We start from the raw sequence: 14,218 nt of genomic DNA on the forward strand, positions 1-14,218 counted from the left end.
ATAGTCCTGCTGTTAAAAATACAAATTTGAATAAAAAAATGACATTTAGGGGGGTCACACCAAAGGACAAAAAAACTTAACAACTTCAGTGGTCTGAAAACATAGTTGAATATTTGAACAATTCTGAGAAAAATACTCACCATGTTCACTGCCCCTGGGCTTCATTGGGGTCTTCAGTCACATGACCTTGAATGGGGTCTTTCAACTAAATGTAGTTGTCCATGATATTGGCCAACTTAACATCAGATTATTGCATAACACCAAAGGACATTTTTTTTCTGTGACGAACTTTACGGAGTTCCTACCATTTTAGAAATGTATGTATGGGAAAAGTGATTGCCACTTAGTAAAATAGACACTTGCACAATTATGCCAGGAGCGTTCATTAACATTTTAAAACATTATTTCCTCTATTTATAAAAGTTAATATTTATATAATTATGTTGTCTACCATCACACCATAGGACAATTTTAAGGTTTGGGTTAAAGTTCTGAAAAACGATAAATAACTCGGGTATTAAAACAACAAATTCATGTAAAACAAGAAAATGTTAAATCTTTTACAGTATTTTAAATTATGAAAATGTGAAATTAATTATATTTTATCTTCTGTGACAGTGAAAAAGCCACGTCATGTCATCTACCCATGTATTTGTTGTAAATGTTATAAATGTTTGACAAGACATAGCTTATACATTTTATTTGTCTTGTTTTCACTTAATTGTCCTATTTAGTGAAATATGCTTTATGGTGTCCCAAACTGTCATGTTCCAATCTTGTCATAGGCTACCCAACAGTCCTGTTGCAGTCAGTTTTGGCAGGTATTTTGCTTTTAGGACATGGCCTGTGCTATCCTAAGTTAGGATTCCTAAGTTAACAAATTCTTGTGTTAGGATAATGGCCAAATTCCTATCTTAAGTTAAGATAAGATTTTGTCCTAAATGCAGTTAGGGCAGTTGCTTCTGTAATACCAAAAATCCTACAGTAAATGCCATCCTAAACTGAGATAAAATAGGATTTCAGAGTTACAAAGTCTCTGTAATGAGGCTCCAACTCTAGATCTTTCCTTTAAGTTGTGCCACTTCTGATTGGTGAGCATGCCTAGTGTATGAGAAGCACAGCACTCCTGATTGGTGAGCTTCAATGTCTGTTACACAACGAGACATGAATATTAAAATCATAAATGTGACGAGATTAACCATGCATGGTTTTGTGTAGCCTTTGTGATTAGATAGTTGTATAAAGTCAATTACCAAATGTGCAACCCTAATGCCAACACTCAGCACCACTTAATGTATCTCTTTAATCTTCAGTTGCCTCTAAAATGTTTTCAGTCTCATGGAGGTTATGCCTCTGCCCCTCCCTCTGGTCACGGGGTTCCTATGCCTAAAAAGAGCAGTTACATGAAGATGGAGAAGCAGGGCTATGGAGACTACGATGAATATGAAGAAGAAAACTATGAGGGTGAAGAGGATGATGAAATGGTCGAGGATGAATACGATGACTTTACCAAGGAGCTCAACCAGTATCGCAAAGCTAAAGAGGGGAACAGCACAGTGTGCACAGGAGGTGTGGGCAACCGTGGAGGCAGAGGTAAGGACCCCCCCCCCCCCCACACACACACACACACACTTGGTATAGTTCAATTATGAATGTAAACAATATAGCCGCAAGCGGCGATGGCGGGCCCGAGCACCTGCGGTGCGGACCCGTGACATTTGCAGAATCTAACAAAGCTACCAGTACTTGTTAGTGGGCATGTGCATGAGCAACACACATGCCCACAAAATTTGGTTAATTTTCACCAATATATGTGTCAACCACAACAGACAACAAGCTAGGTGGCGCTATAGAGTCCCAAAGCCACACCCAAGGCCAGAGCTCTGTCTATGACTAGTGGCAGCAATAATATGCAAGCGTACCTAATTGTCGTGAATGTATGTGTCAACAATAATACACAATGTGCTAGGTGGCGCTATAGAGTCTCTAAGCCACACCCTAGGCCAGAGCTCTATCCCTGACTTGCGGCAGTAATAAAACACAAGCTCACCAAATTTGGTTCATTTTCGTGAATGTACGTGTCAACCACAACAGACAACGCACTAGGTGGCGCTGTAGAGTCCCTAAGCCACACCCTAGGCCAGAGCTCTGTCTCTGACTAGATATAGCAATAACACACAAGCCCACCAAATTTGGTTCATTTTCGGGAATGTTTGTGTCAACCACAACAGATAACGTGCTGCTAGGTGGCGCTATAGAGTCCCTAAGCCACACCCTAGGCCAAAGCTCTGTCTCTGACTAGCCATAGCAATAACACACAAGTCCACCAAATTTGGTTCATTTTCATGAATGTTTGTGTCAACCACAACAGATAACGTGCTGCTAGGTGGCGCTATGGAGTCCCAAAGCCACACCTTAGGCCAGAGCTCTGTCTCTGACTACCAAAAGCAATTCCACATGTAGCTGCCAAATTACATCCAATTCATAGCCTTTTTTCTTTCTATAACACCAACTTCCTGTTTCTTAATAAAACGCCATAATTCAAACCTTCGCCATTTCAATATACTTCAAAAATTCAAAAATCTGGTCGCAATTCCTCTCGGGCAACCCCTCAAGATCATTTTAGTGCTTATATGACATGATTTCGATAAACCGTCTAGGAGAAGTATTTCAAAATAAGTGATGTGCAAAAATCATAATCATAATCATAACTCAAATTCTTCTAAGATTCACTATATAGTTTAAATGTAAAACTTGTTCAGAATAATACAACACACATGTCCACCAAATTTGGTTCATTTCCGTGAATGTATGTGTCAACCACAACAGACAGTGCGGTAGGTGGCGCTATAGAGTCCCTGAGCCACACCCTAGGCCAGAGGTCTGTCTCTCAGTAGAGGCATCAATTCTACAGGTAGCTGCCAAATTTCAAGAGTTTTAGAGCATGCCAAGTTGGTGAAAAAGGGCAAAAAAGTTAAGGGTAAGAGGAATAGAAGTATAATAATAATAATAATCTGAGCAAAAACAATAGGGCCTTGCACCTACGGTGCAGCCACTTTCAGTGGCCGCACCTCGGTGCTCGGGCCCTAAATATAGCCGCAAGCGGCGATGGCGGGCCCGAGCACCTGCGGTGCGGAGACCTGTGAGATTTCGGAATCTAACAAAGCAACATGTGCGTGTTGGTGGGCATGTGCATGAGCAACACACATGCCCACCAAATTCGGTCAAGTTTCCTGAATGTATGTGTCAGCCACAACAGACAACATGCTAGGTAGCGCTATAGAGTCCATAAGCCACTCCCTAGGCCAGAGCTCTATCTCTGACTATCGATAGCAATAACGCACAAGCCCACCAAATTTGGTTAATTTTCGTGAATGCGTGTGTCAACCACAACAGACAATGCACTAGGTGGCGCTATACAGTCCCTAAGACAACCTTGGCCAGAGCGCTGTCTCTGAATAGCTATAGCAATAACACACATGCCCACCAAATTTGGTTCATTTTCGTGAATGTATGTGTCAACCACAACAGACAATGCGCTAGGTGGCGCTCTAGAGTCCCTAAGCCACACTCTAGGCCAGAGCTCTGTCTCTGACTAGTGGTAGCAATAACACACAAGCCCACCACATTTGATTAATTTTCGTGAATGTATGTGACAACTACAACAGCCTATATGTTAGGTGGCGCTATAGAGTCCCTAAGCCACACCCTTGGCTAGAGCTCTGTCTCTGACTAGCAATAGCAATAACACACATGCCCACCAAATTTGGTTCATTTTCGTGAATGTATGTGTCAACCACAACAGACAATGCGCTAGGTGGCGCTCTAGAGTCCCTAAGCCACACTCTAGGCCAGAGCTCTGTCTCTGACTAGTGGTAGCAATAACACACAAGCCCACCACATTTGATTAATTTTCGTGAATGTATGTGACAACTACAACAGCCTATATGCTAGGTGGCGCTATAGAGTCCCTAAGCCACACCCTTGGCTAGAGCTCTGTCTCTGACTAGCAATAGCAATAACACACAAGCCCACCAAATTTGGTTCATTTTCGTGAATGTTTGTGTCAACCACAACAGATAACGTGCTGTTAGGTGGCGCTATAGATTCCCTAAGCCACACCCTTGGCTAGAGCTCTGTCTCTGACTAGCAATAGCAATAACACACATGCCCACCAAATTTGGTTCATTTTCGTGAATGTTTGTGTCAACCACAACAGATTAAGTGCTGCTAGGTGGCGCTATAGAGTCCCTATGCCACACCCTAGGCCAAAGCTCTGTCTCTGACTAGCCACAGCAATAACACACAAGTCCACCAAATTTGGTTCATTTTCGTGAATGTTTGTGTCAACCACAACAGATAACGTGCTGCTAGGTGGCGCTATAGAGTCCCAAAGCCACACCTTAGGCCAGAGCCCTGTCTCTGACTAGCAGAAGCAATTCCACATGTAGCTGCCAAATTACATACAATTCCTAACCTTTTTTCTGCCTATAACACCAACTTCCTGTTTCTTAATAAAACGCCATAATTCAAACCTTCGCCATTTCAATATACTTAAAAAATTCAAAAATCTGGTCGCAATTCCTCTCGGGCAACCCCTCAAGATCATTTTAGTGCTGATATGACATGATTTCGATAAACCGTCTAGGAGAAGTATTTCAAAACTACGTGATGTGCAAAAATCATAATCATAATCATAACTCAAATTCTTCTAAAATTCACTATATAGTTTGAATGTAAAACTTGTTCAGAATAATACAACACACATGTCCACCAAATTTGGTTCATTTCCGTGAATGTATGTGTCAACCACAGTAGACGGCGCGCTAGGTGGCGCTATAGAGTCCCTGAGCCACACCCTAGGCCACAGCTCTGTGTCTGAGTATCAAATGCAATTCTACATATGCCAGCTAAATTGCAAGAGTTTTAGAGCAGGGGTCTCAAACTTGCGGCCCGCGGGCCAATTGCGGCCCGCAGAATGATATTTTGCGGCCCGCTGCCTGAAATCGAATCTTGGTGTTATGCGGCCCGCGCGTCTGTTCTCACACGCATCTGACCATTTTATATTTTTTTTTAACACTCGTGGGCTACCATAGCTCACGCTCGTGAGTCGTGACAGCAGCACGAATGAACAATTGTTTACCTGTAACATGTTTCTATGGTTTCGGGACTGTGGAGGGAAAATATATCCTGTCACCCAGTGCTATACGGTTTTTGTCACCCAGCCCCATTCATGTCTTTATCAAAACCTGCCGTGAAGAGAAAAGTTAGCGATGAGCACAGACAATTTCAGGAGAAGTGGGAGACGGAATATTTTTTTGTTGAGCACAGGGGCATCCCAACGTGTCTAATATGCACGGAAAAAGTTGCGGTGCACAAGGAGTTTAACATCAGACGTCATTACTTAACTAGACATGCTGAGGAGTTTGCAAAATACCTAGGAGGTGAACGAGAGGACCGGGTCGCCAAACTTAAAACATGTCTACTGAGGCAACAAGAGTTTTTCAAGAAAGCAAGCAAAGAGAGTGATGCGGCTGTCAAAGCTAGCTATGTGGTGAGCGAGATGATTGCTAAGGCAGGAAAGCCATTCAAGGATGGCGAGTTAATCAAACAGTGCATGTTACAGGCTGCAAGTATAGTCTGCCCGGAGAAAAAAGGTCAGTTTAGTAACATCAGCATTTCAGCTAACACAGTGGCAGAGCGCATTTCTGACATGTCAAATAACATGTACGATCAACTGCGTGAGAAAGCTAAACATTTTCATTCATATTCGCTCGCTCTTGATGAGAGCACAGACGTCACTGACACTGCGCAGCTCGCAATATATGTCCGTGGTGTTGATAACAATTTTGAAGTGATGGAGGAGTTGCTCACAGTGATTCCAATGCATGGCCAGACCACCGGTCAGGAAATATTCCGGCAGTTATGTGATTCCATTGTGGATGCCGGCTTACTATGGAAGCGTTTTGCTGGAATAACAACCGACGGAGCGCCATCAATGACAGGGAGGAAAAATGGACTGGTGGCACATGTTCAAAGAAAACTGGAAGAGGAGGGTGTGGAAGAGGCCATTGCTTTGCATTGCATTATCCATCAGCAGTCCCTTTGCAGCAAATGCCTGAAGTTTGACAATGTGATGTCTGATGTTGTGAAATTCGTCAATCATATCAGATCCAGGGGTTTAAAACACCGGCAGTTCCGCGCCTTTTTGGAGGAAATAGAGTCAGCATATGAGGATGTTTTATACTTCACGGAGGTACGTTGGCTTAGTAGGGGGAATGTCTTGAAGAGGTTTTTTGAGTTGAGAGCAGAAGTGAAAGCCTTCATGGAGAAGGATGGGATGACTGTTCCTGTACTAAGTGATCCTGAATGGCTAATGGACTTAGCTTTTCTTGTTGACATCACTCAGGAGCTGAACATACTGAACAAGAAGTTACAAGGCCCAAGCCAGCTTGTCAGTGCTGCATATGACAATGTCAGAGCATTCTGCACAAAACTTGTGTTATGGAAAGCCCAGCTTTCCCAGACAAACCTCTGCCATTTCCCAACATGCAAGGCCCTCATGGATTCAGGCACAGCATTCAGTGGTGAGAAGTATGCTGATACCATTGGAAGGCTACAAGAAGAATTTGATCACAGGTTTGCAGATTTCAAGAGACACAGAGCCACTTTTAACATTTTTGCTGACCCCTTCTCCTTCAATGTGGAAGATGCCCCCCCTGTGCTTCAGATGGAGCTAATTGACCTGCAGTGCAATTCTGAACTTAAAGCCAAGTTCAGGGAGGTGAATGGGAAAACAGACAAGCTTGGACAATTTTTGAGAGAATTGCCCCCAGCCTTCCCTGAGCTCTCCAGGATGTTTAAGCGGACCATGTGCCTTTTTGGCAGCACCTATGTGTGTGAAAAGCTCTTCTCCACGATGAACTTTAATAAGTCAAAGTACAGGTCCAGACTTACAGATGAGCATCTTAAAGCCGTACTGAGGGTCTCAGTTGCTTCCTCCCTCAAGCCAAATTTTGATCAGCTGTGTGAGAGGAAGCGCTGCCAAGTCTCTGGCAGCAAGGAGTAGAAGGAAGTAAGAGAAGCCATGTTCTGAAGAACCGTTCATGCTCTGCTTGTTATGACTTGTTATGACTTGTTATTAATAAAGATTGAGAAGATTGGATCAGTTGTACTTTTTTTTTTGAATATTTGAAACCCTTTTTTGTCGAATACTTGATGCGGCCCAGCCTTACTTAGACTTTGCCTCCAGCGGCCCCCAGGTAAATTGAGTTTGAGACCCCTGTTTTAGAGCATGCCAAGTTGGTGAAAAATGTTACTGGTAAGATAATTATACTATAATAATAATAAGAAGAATAATCTGAGCAAAAACAATAGGGCCTTGCACCTACGGTGCAGCTACTTTCAGTGGCCGCACCTCGGTGCTCGGGCCCTAAATATAGCCGCAAGCGGCGATGGCGGGCCCGAGCACCTGCGGTGCGGACCTGTGACATGTTCAGACCTGTGACATTTTGTGATCTAACAAAGCAACATGAGGGTGTTGGTGGAATCTAACAAAACAACATGTGTGTGTTGGTGGGCATGTGCATGAGCAACACACATGGCCACCAAATTTGGTTAATTTTCATGAATGTATGTGTCAAACACAAAAGACAACACGCTGGGTGGCGCTATAGAGTCCCCAAACTACACCCTAGGCCAGAGCTTTGTTTCTGACTATCGATAGCAATGACGCACAAGCCCATCAAATGTGGTTCATTTTCGTGAATGTGTGTCAACCACAACAGACAATGTGCTTGGTGATGCTATAGAGTCCCTAAGCCACACCCTAGGCCAGAGCTGTCTTTGACCAGTGGTGGCAGAAACATACAAGCCCACCAAATCTGTTTCATTTTATTGAATGTGTGTGTCAGCCACAACAGACAATGTGCTAGGTGGCGTTATGGAGTCCCTAAACCACACCCGAGGCCAGAGCTCTGTCTCTGAATAGCTATAGCAATAACACACAAGCCCACCAAATTTAGTTCATTTTGGTGAATGTTTGTGTCAACCACAACCGACTATGTGCTAGGTGGCGCTATAGAGTCCTTAAGCCACACCCTAGGCCAGAGCTCTGTCTCTGACTAGCAAAAGCAATAACACACGAGCCCACCAAATTTGGTTTATTTTCGTGAATGTTTGTCTCAACCACAACAGACAATGCAGGAATGCAGGAATTCATGCGCGTGTTGAGTGATCTGCAAATGCAGATTCAACACTTCACACAAGGAACGTAGGAGTCGCAAGTGACATTTCCAAACAGATGCGCATGCAAAACGTGAGATATGTTTACAAATTTGGTATGATTTCACTTGCAAGTTTCCAAACATTTGAATAAATTAATACACCTTTGACCAAATCCCAATTTACAAGTCACAAATTTTGTCTTTGCGCTTGCAAATAATATCATTCGTGTGGATCATGGTGCATGTGTATACAAATAATATTGAGACAAATCTCTCTCCATAAATAAGATCCTATTTTTCATAGAAAAAGTTAAGCGATTTTGTTTTACCTTTACTAATGGAGGTGATGCCCAGTTTTATAGGTTGCGAAAACCGGCTGGCTGTACTAGTAAATGTTTTTGACAAAAAATCAGTGGGCCCTTTGACGTCGGACTTGACGTTGGCACTTTATGCACAAAATGACCATGTTGACTTATGTCTTCCTGCTAACTACCCCACATGCCATGCAATATCTTCATGTGCATTTTTTGCAGAGACCTCTACTATTGGCTCAACAATAAAGCGTTGTGTTTGCAGAAAAAATAATGATACGTGCCATGTGGATACTAAAAATTCTTTGAGTTCGTCAAAAAGATATAATGTATATAAAACTAATGGGTGTGCAGTACAAACTTTTAATTGTCCAGTCATATGGAGACATAGTCATATGGAGACATGGGGGATTTAGGCCAAGTCCACACGTACCAAAATCTTTTTTTCACCCATCTTCCCTTGCATCGTTTCAAGAATATTTGCGTCCAAACGGATCCATCTCAAAACGACTCAACACGCTACTTCATATTCCAGGACTATAAGTGACACTGTTTCAGTTGCAGAAATTCACCAAAAAATGGAGAGGAAGCATCATGAGATGTCGAGGTGGAAGGCTGGAGCATACCTGCTAAAACTCTTGTATTTTAACTCATTAACTGCCATTGACGTCTTTAAACGTCAATTTAGACACATACGTTGACTGCCATTTGCATTTTTCAATGGGGAGGGCTCATGGGTGGGCTTGGGAACGATCTGGCAGAGTTTCAGGCTTGTAAACAGACTGTACTAGCGATCCGAACCGTTAGATGGCAGCAGTGCCATTTGGATATTTAGTATCTGCCTGCAGTGTGCACATGCAGAGACAAACAGCAAGCAAACACACTGAAGATTGACCACAGTGGATCTAGTTTGCACGCTGTCCAGCAAATAAATATGCTTATTTCTTACATCAAGAATGGAAAACACGTGAACGGTATGAACCATAGGATATTGCTATATAGACTAACAACAACTTTGCTAGTGTTAGCTTGCTAAGTCTACCGTCCTGTTCAGAGTCTATAGCGACCATCAGAGTCCCTAGCAACCTTGAAGAGACTGACGAGATAACAGTGCAATCGTGGTTGACATTAGCCTGATAAACCAGCCTAAATGGATTGGATGTCTAATTTAGTCTGGCCTCGATCAATGGATACAACGGAACATTGTTGATGAGCACAACCCGTTGTCTTTCAAACCGTGTCTGTGCCTATAGGCCAACGCTCCCTCAAAACCCCGCCCCAGGCCAGAGGCCAGACCCAAATGCAGGCAAAACATTTTGCCGTCCAGCAGTTGGCGCTGGTTTTCCAGGCTAGGTTGACATACTACTGTGATTTTCACAAAAAGATCGTGTTCTCCATTTGTTGGCAAAACTAACCCATGTTCTACTGACGATTACTAAAGAACGGAAAACGATAGAATCAAACTGTTTTTTCCTGGTGATTTCTATTCATTAGGATCCAAACAGAGATGAAGTTAGAAGCGACCAAACACCTCCATGTTTTCCCTATTAAAATACAGTTACATGAGTAGTCACACGACCAAGTATGGTGAGACAAAATAAAACGTGGCACATTTCTAAGCAGGTAAGAGGGATAACTATATTGTGTGGCGTAGTAATAGCCTCACTCTTGCACTTTCAGTTTCACTTTGGAGTGAGGATATTACTGCGCAGAGTCTAAGTGCTCCCAATATTATTCCGCCACACAATATAGTTATACCTTTTGCCTGCTTAGAAATGCAGCAACAGGTAGGCCTAGGAAATTATATAATAGCCTAAATGTAAAGTTAGCTTACGGTAGGATATTGTTATGTACACAAACATATGACATGATGAGCTAGTACCTTTATTCTTCGAAGTGTTTCCAAGTGTATGATTAACCTATTAGTTATGTACCATAAGCTGTTAGCAAAGGGTTTTTAATTTGTGAATGGTACCGAAAGCCCCTTTAAATGATTGCCTGGCTGTCATTACGTTGAGTTGACACCAAAATCATGTCATTCGGATGTATTTTGAGAAAGTTCGAGTTCACCATTTTTTGCCAAAACTCGTTAGCCTGGAAGTGAACCGGGCATGTCCTTTCGCCGCTATGAATTTAATCGAGTCCGTACCTTTCCGGAAATGTTAATAAAGTGTTGTTAAAGCGTTGCCAGCTGCAGCAGCGACATTTCCGGAAAGGTACTGACTCGATTAAATTCATTCTGGACTCTCTATCCGACCACATACAGACGTGGGGATACTTCGGTTTGGCTTTAGGGACCCTCTACTCACTACCACGTAAGTGTAGTGTTGTTTGGAACAGTAGAAGAGGTATAAAAATAGCGCTTTGTAGCGACGAAAGGACATGCCCGGTTCACTTCCAGGCTAACGCGGTTTGGCTAAAAACGGTGAACTCGAACTTTCTCAAAATACATCCGAATGACATGATTTTGGTGTCAACTCAACATATGTACTCCCAATAGTCCGAAAAATTGATATAAAGTGCATTTCACTCCGGATTATCCCTTTAAGTTTGATTGTCATTAAATATAGTGCTTACGTTAACATTAGGGTTTGATTGTCTTTAACTATGGATAACGTCACCCAGAGCTAACCGGTTACTGTAACGATATAAGCTAATCAAGATAGGAGTACTGCAGGAGACAAGACGAAGACGATAACGTTCTGTGACATGGTAGGCTATCAACTATAGATTGCTTCTTCTAGTCAGTCAGTAGTGTTACAGCCAGAGAAGGTTAAAGCAGAGCGGAGGATCTTTGTAACCGCTGTAGGCCTACAGCTTAATGAGCACTGACGCAACAATACATCTTTGCCGCCAAAGCGTCTCAATGTTAACTCTATGGGAGTGTTTAATTCTTTTATCGTAAATATCTCAAAAAGTATAAAGTTCACAAATGTGAAAAATACATTCGTCAAATCTCCGTTACAAGACCTTTGTAGGAGTGTTTGAATGACGTGAAACGGTTCAGTGGTTTTAGCGTTATTAACCGTTGATTTTGGTCGGAAGATATAATAAGAAGAAGAACAGTGAGAACAGTACATTGCATGTAAATAATAATAATAACTAGAAATGCAATTCCAAGGAATTACCAGTGCATGAAAATGCCAAAAATGAAATGTACAATATAATTTGTAGTTAACCCTCTAACCGCCCGGGTTTTTTTTATTTTTGCATAAAAAATTCAAAAGGCCATGGCTTGAAAGTGGTCAGAGATAAAGTCCTACTGTAAATGTGAAAATCATTAAGTATGAACTAAAGTTTATAAAGGGAGTAAATTTACTCATCTAATTTGCATATTATGACGTCGCAGGATGGCAATAGCGTCAAATTATGCACATTTCAGTAAATACTGATTGTTGAACACATTTGAGCAGTTTTACTTTGATTTTTGCAATTTCTCCGACATAACAAACAAACAGGACCACAGACACATGTAAACCAACAATAGTAAACTATTAGTATTACCACAATCCCTATGTTACTATATAATAAAGTAGCCTGGTCAAATCAGTTCCTATCGCGGATGACTTTGTAGTTCTTCAGAGCCCTATTTTTACTAGACCTGCTGTCTGTACCATGTCAATTACAGACACTATCATCATGATTATCACTGGCACCAAGCACACCATGCTTATTTGAACCCTTTGGTCAACATTGCTGCAGGTAAACATTGACGTACACACGCAAAGACCCACCTCCATTCACAGACGCATCTTGACTGTCACTGCCAATGAACGACCGATCATAATCTCCAAAAGGCAGATATTCTCCTTCAGAATCAGAGTAGGTGAATGGCAGACCCAAGACTTCATAACACACGACTTTGTTTTTTAACATTTGCCGTTTTTCTGCTTCAATTTGTGCATAGCGATCGCGCATTTCACTTCCGCGTTATAAACAGGAAATGCGTCTTTTTTTTTTTGTTTCTCGCGAGTAATACAGGCACTTCCTGAAAACTTTTTTACTCGAATTTGGGCTTGAATCGAAGCTCTGGATGTCTGCCAACTAGTGGTGGAGAGTACAAAGGCGATTTGTCACCCTACTCGGATCTACCGTCTGTTTTAATCAGTGATGTTGCTTGTCGCCGTACGGCGCCTTGGGCGGTTAGAGGGTTAACACAAATAATATAAAAAAAAGAGAGATGGGGTAAAACTGAGCGAATGAGGATTTACCACTGATCTATAAATAGGTAATTGAGAGTTAGGTGTTGCTAAAGGCCTATTCGGACGGGATTAGTTTTATGGGGTGACATCAGGTAAAGTAATAATTACCAGGTAATGTAGTCCCGTCCGGACGCGCCATGTCAGTAAACATAACGGAGTATGTCGGTGACATTTACAGACACTTTTACCTTCCGTAAAACGGTCCGGAGAAATTACCTTAGGTAATATTGATCCCGTGCGAACGCGACCCTCTGTAAAGATGTCTGTAATATTTCGTCACATCCTGATTGGAAAACAATTCCACCATAGTCTGAATGAAAACATGACATGCTGTGTAGCTCCTAATAGGACGTTAGCTAGTTTGCCTATTAGATTGATATTGTTAGCCATTTCAAACTACTTATGGCATAACATAAAGCTAACGTTTGCTAGTTTAACCAACTTGTAGTCTTTCAAATCTGAAAATGCCGCACGTACCTGACGCAAAGTATCACGTGCACAGCGACGAAGATGTGACGGCAGAACGTAAACGTAGTTACTCCTCCCATGTCAAGTAAAATGACAGAGATGTCTAGTCCCGTCCGAATTGGACATTTATATTACAGAGGTCATATGATAAACCTGCATTACTGTACGTCCCCCCATAAAACTAATCCCGTCCGAATAGGCCTTAAGACATATATGGTTGCTAGGTTGACGTGGTTTAATAAATGTTGATAGGCAGATAGTTTAATAGACATAGTTTAAGGGCTGTGTAGAGGTAGACAGTTTAATGGATGTTGATAAGACAGATAGTTTAATGAATGTTGATAGACAAATAGTTTAATGGATGTATAGGTAGATTAATGGATGTTGATAGGAGGACAGTTTAATGAAGGAATACATAGTTGGAAGTAAATGGATGGAGAGAAAGTGGAAATGGAAAGTTGAATTGAATGGAAAGTGGTCTTTGTTAACTAGGGTGATTGCGATGATTTCTATATTGTTGCAAGGGTAATTGAGATAGCTGTTAGGTTTATCATAGGGTATTCATAGTGGTTACTCTGCTATGTAGGTTGCTAAATTAGGTGGAGGTTCCTAGGTGGTAATTGAATCAGACATGAGTGTTGATAAACAGAAGGACAATTTCCAAACTGATCATATATAGATAACACACCAGCATGGAGCTCTTGAACAGTCCAAAGGCAAACTAGGCTTAGTTTATTTTATCGATATTATGTTGTGATATGAAGTCATGCATGGTTAAACCTAGCCTGACTCTCGCCAGACCCTTGTAGTTCCGCCATGCTCCACCAGAGGCGTTTCGCTGAGCTCCACACAAGGGTCTGGACGCGAGGGCAATCCAAACCCCTGGGCCAGTGATCAAAAAATAAGCAACCAATCAGGAGCGCCGAAGCGAGTGTTTGATTCAAATAACAATGGCGGCACGCAGCGAGGAGTCTTGTGCTGACATTGATTCTGCTATTTCAACCGTTTTGTC

The 14,218-nt window shown here is 42.0% G+C and overlaps 1 protein-coding gene across 1 annotated transcript in view; it reads left to right on the plus strand.

The window, feature by feature from the left end:
- The window catches only part of zc3h4 (zinc finger CCCH-type containing 4), a 112,984-nt gene that overhangs the window by 20,220 nt on the left and 78,546 nt on the right, over positions 1-14,218 (plus strand). The window contains exon 4 of the mRNA XM_062553038.1: positions 1,335-1,593. Within this exon, the coding sequence (XP_062409022.1) occupies positions 1,335-1,593 (259 nt within the window). The remainder of the gene's footprint in view (positions 1-1,334; positions 1,594-14,218) is intronic.

Source organism: Sardina pilchardus, chromosome 13, assembly GCF_963854185.1.
Source record: "Sardina pilchardus chromosome 13, fSarPil1.1, whole genome shotgun sequence".
Lineage (NCBI taxonomy): Eukaryota > Metazoa > Chordata > Actinopteri > Clupeiformes > Clupeidae > Sardina > Sardina pilchardus.